This window comes from Dendropsophus ebraccatus, chromosome 9 (genome assembly GCF_027789765.1).
Source record: "Dendropsophus ebraccatus isolate aDenEbr1 chromosome 9, aDenEbr1.pat, whole genome shotgun sequence".
Classification (NCBI taxonomy): domain Eukaryota; kingdom Metazoa; phylum Chordata; class Amphibia; order Anura; family Hylidae; genus Dendropsophus; species Dendropsophus ebraccatus.
In genome coordinates, this window is record NC_091462.1 from 100,377,013 (window position 1) to 100,386,212 (window position 9,200).

Consider the following 9,200-nt stretch of genomic DNA (forward strand, 5'->3'; position numbering starts at 1 on the left):
GATAGCTTTAGAATTTTTTTGTTTGTGAAAAACCCCAAAATGTGAAAAATTAAAAAAATAGCATTTCTCTACATTTGAAAGTCCCTGCCAAAAAGGAAAATGGTAATACTACTGAAATTATTTAAATGAATTATTATTATTTCTTCATTCATATCTATAACGTGTCTACTTTATATTAACAGCATTTGGTGAACATGCTTCTTCTTTTTCATGAAAATTTCAAGCTCCTAATTCTTTAGGCCCCAGTTCAGTTTTGGAGAATATTTTAGAGGCCTGTATACTAGAAACCCCCATAATTTACCCCATTTTGAAATCGTCACCCTTTCAAGTATTAAAATTGACATTCATTAAGTTTTTTAACCCTTTGGGCATTTCACAGAAAGGACTTTCACATTATTCAGGAAGAGAAGAAAGCTCGTGTCCTCATTCATTCATAAAGGAGCCGGTGATAAGATGCCAGCGGACCTCTCACAATAACAAGCTCTGTGCAAATGGTGCCACCTTTCTAGGTTAGCGATCCCCTGGGATCTCACGTCTCTGACAACCGACCATCCCCCACAGGACGCTCCTGATTTATATCAAGGGTTCCCAGCATCCCCCATGCCTCTGAAATGAATATAGAAGCTTATGAAGCCTGAAGCTAAATTTGTTCCTCGAACTTCTTAAGTATCACTGTTGGATCAGCACTTGGCAAAGGCCTCTTTCCTCCAGCAGCCAGCTCCGGGACAAGTCCTATGGTCTGTATGTCTCCAGCAAAGCTTGGCTATTTAATATTAACCTCCTCGTAGATGTAGCAGGAATAAGTGGGATTAACTCCATCGGATGGGACGATGACTTTGTGCCCATTGGTTGTGGCCGTGTACCATTCTATGGCTCTATAGACAGATGTATTATCTCTAAGGTCAAGTTGCAATTTCTTGGTGGTGGGGGTGGGGGGTTGCTCCAGCGTTACAGTCACCTTTTCTTAATTTCTGAATTCTACCCTTCTTCATTATCTGTAAGTTGGGTGCGAGGAGTCACCTAGTCGTTGACAAACTGAGATGAGAAAATAAGTGGTTATGTACTAAGTGGTACTTAGGCAGTCAGGGGATTGGGTTGCATGACTGTTTTTGTTTTTTATTAATAGAAATTGGCTATATAGATTGGCTCTATAGTTGTCTTTTTGCTTTGTTTCTTACTGAAATGTATAAATATAAAAGTAATTTCATAATTAAAAAAAAAAAAAGAATATATATATTTTTATTTTTATTATTTTTTAGCTAGGGTCAATACTCTGTATCACAACTGTTCATGGCTTCTGTGTAGTAGAGTGCCCAAATATTTAGGAAAAAGTTTCAAAAGTAAATGAACTCCACCGTATTGTGTGTAAGTATTTGCCCCATATGTAGATGCTTAGATAAATTACATACTGAAATGAAAAAACAACCTTAAGATTCCTTAAATATTCCTTAAACAGTGACCTATTGTTTTAACCAGATTTTTATGTAATGTGGATTTTTTAATTTTTAACAACATTTGATGTTGTGGTTTAAAAAGCTTTCAGGTAAAAAAAAAAATCTAAAATATTTTTCATGGTGGCGACCAGTAGTCATCTTCAATATTGTAGGGCAAGATTACAGTAAAAGGTAACGCCTCTATTATAAAACTGGGGACAGGTAACACAGGGCCCACTAGTACCAACAGATGAACCTCCTAGAGTACCAGGAAAGAAGAGCACCAGGAGAACAGGCCATAGAGAAGGAGAGCTGGGGAAGAAGATGGAAAGGAGAGCACCAGGAAAACAGGCCATAGAGAAGGATAGGTTGGGAAGAAGATGGAAAGGAGAGCACCAGGAGAACAGTCCATAGAGAAGGAGAGGTGGGGAAGAAGATGGAAAGGAGAACACCAGGAAAACAGGCCATAGAGAAGGAGAGGTGGGGGAGGGGATGGAAGAGGAAGGTAAGAAGAGCATCAGGAAAATAGGCCATAGAGAAGGAGAGGTGGGGAAGAGGATGGAAGAAGTAGGAAAGAAGAGCATCAGGAGAATAGGCCATAGAGAAGGAGAGGTGGGGAAGAGGATGGAAAGGAGAGCGTCAGGAGAACAGGCCATAGAGAAGGAGAGGTGGAGAAGAGGATGGAAGAAGGAGGAAAGAAGAGCACCAGGAGAACAGGCCATAGACAAGGAGAGGTGGGGAAGAGGATGGAAGAAGGAGAAAAGAAGAGCACCAGGAGAACAGGCCATAGAGAAGGAGAGGTGGGGAAGAGGATGGAAAAAGTAGGAAAGAAGAGCATCAGGAGAATAGGCCATAGAGAAGGAGAGGTGGGGAAGAGGATGGAAAGGAGAGCCTCAGGAGAACAGGCCATAGAGAAGGAGAGGTGGAGAAGAGGATGGAAGAAGGAGGAAAGAAGAGCACCAGGAGAACAGGCCATAGACAAGGAGAGGTGGGGAAGAGGATGGAAGAAGGAGAAAAGAAGAGCACCAGGAGAACAGGCCATAGAGAAGGAGAGGTGGGGAAGAGGATGGAAAAAAGAGGAAAGAAGAGCACCAGGAGAATAGGCCATAGAGAAGGAGAGGTGGGAAAGAGGATGGAAGAAGAAGGAAAGAAGAGCATCTGGAGAACAGGCCATAGAGAAGGAGAGGTGGAGAAGAGGATGGAAGAAGAAGAAGGAAAGAAGAGCATCAGGAGAACAGGCCATAGAGAAGGAAAGGTGGGGAAGAAGATAGAAGAAGAAAGAAGAGCATCAGGAGAACATGGGAGGAAAGGGATCGGAAGGCATAATAAAGGAGCAGGTGATGAGAGGACAAGGACAACATGGGAGGAAAAAGGAGAGGAAGGGGAGAAGAGTGGTGAGGGGGGGAAAAGTACCATTAGTGTAATGGAATCATAGATGGATCTTTCAAAGGAAAGACGAGAGTGTGGAGGAGACAATGTTTAGAAGAGGGTAAGAAGAGGAATGATGACAATGAAGAGGGCAGAGAAGGGAAGTGGAGGCACAGTATCGCAGCAGAGGGTAAGAGAAGGGATGGGAAGGAAATAAAAGAAGAGGTAGATAAGGAGGGATAGGCAATGCAGAAGAATGAAAGAGAGAGGTTGATGGAGGGATAGATACGGATGGAGAAAAAAGACAAATGGGTAGAGGAAAGATAGTTGGGGAGGGTATAAGAGAAAAAACGAGAGGGAATGGAAGATGTATCAAGTAGATAAAATGGCAGAGAAGGAGAAGAGTAGAGCTCTCTGTTATCAATGGGTGTTTACATGCTTCTACACAGGGTATGTGCAGTCAGTAGGTATCGGATGATATATTTCCAGAATGATGACCTCACGGGGACAGAGAGATTAGGTTACTCCTGTACACATCCACATGGCAGCTATGAGTGTTTATAAAGAGCCTCCTTCTGTTTTTCAATCCACTTTGGTAATACATCTCTCCTATAGACTTCATGAAACTATTCTGAATCTTGTCCCCATGGCAGAGAAATATAGTCATATATAACTCAATGACATATTCACCAAATAAATTGCGATTCTCTGTATGAGAGGATCAGTAATAATTATTTAACTTTCCAACCCTAAATAATACTCTCTTCTAAATCTGCTTACCTATCCCCTTACAGTCTCACCGTAAATTCTCAGCCCCCCGTCATGGGCATCTTGGGTTCCTGCCCCATAAGCGCAGCAAACGTCACCGGGGTAAAGTGAAGACTTGGCCAAAAGATGACTCAAGCAAACCTGTTCACCTTACAGCCTTCCTCGGCTACAAGGCTGGGATGACCCACACTGTGCGGGAGGTCCACCGTGCGGGACTCAGTATGTGCAATAATATTGTGATGTAATATGTGATATACTTACCATGCTACTGGTGATCCGGCATCTGGCATCTTCAGTCCTCTGGGCACAGGCTAGTTCTTCAGGCTGGCGCCTCCTCCAAAATGATTGACAGCCGGGGGAGGCAGCGGCCTGAAGATACAGTCGATGGCTGGAGGAATGAAGAAGCTAGATGCTTGTGATGTGGAAACTGACAGCACAGATATATACATAGAGAGATCGATGCTTGTTTGCAGTGCCTTTACACAGCATCAGAAATCGAGGACTGGAGAACCAGGTGCCGGATCACAAGCAGTGCGGATAGTAAGTATAGACTGCGGCTTGTGATCAGGAAACTGACAGCATGGATATATACATATACGTGCTGTCAGTTTCCCTTTATCGTTATTGGCTGCACAAACCCTTGTTCGCACAGGGAGATGTGCGGCCAATATAGATAAATTTAAAAGCAGGTTTTAAACAGATGATCAGCCAATAATGGAGCATTTGCCTGCTCTTTGGCTGATCTCTGTCACTTTTACACGGCCGATTATAGCTAGAAATGCTCCTGCAGCTGTTAATCGGTCTGGGTAAAAGGCCCTTTATTCAAGAGTAGAGAAGAGCCTTATCCTAAAGTAAGAATGGATGGCCTTTATCCTAGGATAGAGAACAGGCTTATAATCAAGTAGGACTGACCTTATGTGTAGAGATCATAGATAATAATGCAAATGATCTCTGTTGTTTTATTAAATACATAATGTCATATATATATATATATTTTTGTTTATCAATTCAGAGATTTCTAAGCGTGAGGAAGTGGAGGCAGTAACCATCATAGAGACCCCACCCATGATTGTGGTAGGGATAGTGGGATATGTGGAGACTCCTCGCGGCTTGAGAAGTCTGAAGACCATATTTGCTGAGCACATCAGCGACGAGTGTAGAAGACGCTTCTATAAGAACTGGTGAGTGCTCCAGGGATGGAACTGTCTGTACACTGATCTGGGCTCTTATAAAATCACTGATGTTCTTTAGGTATAAGAGCAAGAAAAAGGCTTTTACGAAGTATTGCAAGAAATGGCAGGATGAACAAGGCAAGAAACAGCTTGAAAAAGACTTTGCTACCATGAAGAAGTACTGCAAGGTTATCCGGGTTATAGTACATACTCAGGTAAGGAAAAGTCTTGGATAAGGAAGACCATATTGGACCCACTAAGCACCACCAACTGGTGGAGATGAAGGTGCTACCGCCTACTGTTCCACCTTCTGGATCAAAAACAAGAGGAACATCTGAGTCTCGCGACAGTGTTTTAACTCTTTAAGGTTATTGATCTTCTTGCCTGCAGATGAAACTTCTACCTTTGCGCCAAAAGAAGGCTCATGTCATGGAGATCCAGGTCAATGGCGGGACCATCTCTGAGAAGGTAGACTGGGCTCGTGAGAAACTAGAAAAGCAAATCCCAGTAAGCACCGTCTTTGGCCAGGATGAGATGATAGATGTGATCGGTGTCACCAAGGGAAAGGGAATGAAAGGTGATTGAATAGAGCTTATCAATTGACTACCCCCAAAAATATACCTTCTTGTTAGGTCCAGTTAACCAAGCACAGCAAAGCTATTGGTCAACTATTGTTACCAAAATACAGAGGGACTTAGGGCGCTATTCCACCGGACGGTTATCGTTCGCATAATCGTTAACGATTAACGATCTCAAACGACCGCTATTGCGGAAGCCCTGAAAACGTTCACTCATTTCCATGGAACGATAATCGTTACTTATGATCGTATTTGCGATCGTTTTTTCTTTGCTATTTCTTCGCTATTGCGTTCCTATCTACTGCGAACAACCGAACAACGTCTTATTCAATGCGAACGATTTGCGAACGTTTTGCGAACGAGCAACGATAAAAATATGTCCAGGTCTTATAAGGCGATCAATGATTTCTCGTTCGGTCATTAATCGTTAACTGCTATTCAACCGAACGATTATCGTTTAGATTCGAATGATTTAACGATAATCTGATCGATAATCGTCCGGTGGAATAGGGCCCTTAGATATGAAGAACAATTTTATTGATGTTACATAGATGATAAAGATAACATCTTGTATTAGGTGTAACCTCACGCTGGCGCACCAAGAAGTTGCCTCGTAAAACACACAAGGGTCTACGTAAGGTAGCCTGCATTGGAGCCTGGCATCCTGCTCGCGTTTCCTACACCATAGCCCGAGCTGGGCAGAAGGGCTACCACCATCGTACTGAGATCAACAAGAAGGTACGTCAAAAATGTTTGGATGTATAAAGAGATTATTCAGCTTTCTTCCTTTATTTTATGGTAAATTGGTTGGTTGGGAATTACTAGTCTAAAGATGCCCATACGCACAGATTTTGGCAGCACTGGCTGACTAACTATATATAGGTATAAGGGTGTCCTAAATATTGCACTGTGAAAAATGCTGGGGAAGGAGGTTTTAGGCCTGGGAGTCTGGAGGAATATGGATAAGTATTTGGCTGACAGCTGTCTAAAGTGTATGGCCAGCTTAACAGTGTCCATACGTCTTAGACTTGAGTCGACGAACCTGACTAAAATATATGGTGTGTTCTCGACCCTCCACCATCAGATGATTAGACATGCTGGACTTTAACCACCTAACCTTATGTCCTAGGAGAGATAAGCCGCCTGGCTGCAGCTTACTCCTCCAAATAGAGCACTCATGAACATTTGGCCATGTCGAACATTCATGTGTATGGGGAAGTTGGGAGAGATAGCTGTTGGCCAAATGAACATTCAGCCAACAATTATTGAAGGTGTATGAGAATCTTACTTTTAAGAAATACCTTGTTGCCTTATGAATATCACACCAAGTTCCTTTTCCCAGTCTACTGATGTGTTTGTGGTTTTCTAAAAGATTTATCGTATTGGCAAAGGTATCCATCTTCAGGATGGAAAGGTTGTGAAGAACAATGCATCAACACAGTATGATATCACGGATAAGTCCATTACACCACTGGTAAGTAAATTAGTAGATGCACCACCCCATTATCAAGTAAAAAGCAAAGTCCTAAGTCCTAGAGTCAAGGAGACTATATAGCCACAGTTTTAGATCCACCAAACCAAATTAAAGATACTAATGCAATTTGTACTTGGTCCCACTAAATGTCAGGTATAATTCATAGCACTTCTCTGTTGAGTGGGCTTTATGGCTCAAGACGCTAGTCCCTAGACTCCCTACAGGTTATCACCAACAATTTCCGTCTCCATTTTTATTTCCATTCTCCAACTCTAAAACGTCAAAAGAGACTAGCAATGCAAGAGTAGGGGATGGCATCACTTAAAGTGAGCATTCTACAAAACAACCATTTTGGCTCTATCCCATGAAACCTCCCCTTTGCTCCCACAGTAATGCACTTTAATATTTTTTGTTCACTTGTTCACCAGGGAGGTTTCCCACATTACGGTCCAGTAAACAATGACTTTATCATGGTTAAAGGATGCGTTGTAGGAAGCAAGAAGCGGGTCCTCACCCTCAGGAAGGTAAGCGAATGAGCCGGAGGTGCATCCAGTAGAAGAAACTTACACAGACTACTAGCTGTCATGGAAAGCAGAATCACTTTTAGGCTTAAATTTTTGGGAAAACTGTCACTGCAGTTTTTGTTCCAAAACCAAAATGGATTCAAATGGGATGGAAAATATAAAGGGAGGACTTGTATGTCTCTTTCCTGTTGGATCCACTTCTGGTGTTGGCACAAAAGCTGCACTGTCAGTTTTCTAAAAAAAAAAACAGATCTTTTATAATATACTCAGTACCAGACTGGGATGGGTAGAGGCCTCAGTAAATGTAGTAATAAACATGTACCCTGACATTATGAAGCTCCTTGGAGGATGATCTGTCCTGACATCTGTGTTGGCCACCTCTAGATGTTTTTTTTCTTCTAGAACCAATATTGTTTAAAATCAGAATATGATTAGGTCTATCCATGACTTATCAATAGCTCAAAAGATCAGGCCCACACATGATCCATGGTAGACTTCATTCACCATTGGTCAAGAAGAACATCCATTAACCTGCTAAGGAGGACGATGAAGACCAAAGAAGGATCATTGCATCTTAGGTGCTAAATAAGGTGTCCTTCTTCCCACCATGTCTATGTCATAACTCATAATCCGTCTCTTATAGTCTTTGTTGGTCCACACAAGTCGTCGTGCCTTGGAGCCCATCGACCTGAAATTCATTGATACCACATCCAAGTTTGGCCATGGATGCTTCCAGACAGACCAGGAAAAGAGAGCCTTTATGGTATGTTTATAAGGGGTTTTACACCTAAAACTTTTATGGCCTTTCAACTGCAAGAGTCTAATGGGTGGGAGTTGAACAACTAATCCCAAAAATGGGATTCCTGGTCTTTGCTACTTTGGAGAAGTACCTGTCTCCATCATAGTCAATAGGGGTCATGGAAAAGGTTGGGCATACTCATTTGATCTTTGGTGGGGCACCCTTCAGAATAATAGATATGTATTGCAGATTGTATTGAGCAAATTTAGCATTATGATGTCACTATCTGACAAATGACATTTATGTTGCCCCCTACAGGGACCCCAGAAGAAGCATCTAATAAAAGACAAGCAGGAGCCAGCAGAGGAGCTGTAGGCTTTGTACCATTATATTTTATTTTTCAAGGAATGGCAATAAAAATGGCGTAATGATGTAATCGCCTTCATATTGTTCTGTTCATCGCCCTCCAATCTTTTGTATCTGTCCTAATGGACAGCACCAGGCGTTATGGCCTCATAATTATAAGTGTGTGGGCATCATCACCAGAAAGGAAGCCATTTTGATTCATTCATTCTCTTCCTATAGGCTGCAACCAGTCACAAGAGACTATTAATTGCAGCCCTGCCATGTATGTAGTATAAGTATGTTTGTATGATGGTGCGTTTACACAGAGAGATTTATCTTTGAAGCCAAAGCCAGGAACAGACTATGAACAGGGAACAGGTCATAAAGGAAAAACTGAGATTTATCTTCTTTTCAAATCCATTCCTGGTTTTGGCTTAAAAGATCTGTCAGATAAAACCCTCTGTGTAAATGCACCTTAAGACACCAGGGATAAGGATCCCAAGCTAGCCATGATAGATAGCGCCATAGACAGAAACATCTGTGTCTACCTTGCATTTAGAGCATAATTCATAGATTAAAGGGATTATTATCCAGTCTGGACAACCCCAAAGCATTGACCCTATTAGATCCTATAATATCATAGAACTGTGTTAGTCATAGACGGATCTCCCTCTACACAACCTCATAGTCCTATTAATTTGAATGGCGAGTAATAAGGGATCGATAGCTCTAGTGTTTCCAGCTGATCATGGCTGAGTGGAGATACTGGGAAAATTGCTCTTGTTATGTAAGGATCTCC

The 9,200-nt window shown here is 42.0% G+C and overlaps 1 protein-coding gene across 1 annotated transcript; it reads left to right on the top strand.

Annotated features, from left to right (window-relative positions):
* The first annotated feature begins 628 nt into the window (after positions 1-628).
* Positions 629-8,492, top strand: RPL3L (ribosomal protein L3 like). The gene is made up of 10 exons (XM_069982082.1): positions 629-737; positions 3,596-3,788; positions 4,582-4,750; positions 4,821-4,956; positions 5,132-5,318; positions 5,897-6,057; positions 6,692-6,793; positions 7,222-7,317; positions 7,961-8,080; positions 8,375-8,492. The coding sequence occupies exons 1-10, from the start codon at positions 735-737 to the stop codon at positions 8,429-8,431; spliced, it is 1,224 nt and encodes a 407-aa protein (XP_069838183.1). The 5' UTR covers positions 629-734; the 3' UTR covers positions 8,432-8,492.
* Positions 8,493-9,200: the final 708 nt, after the last annotated feature.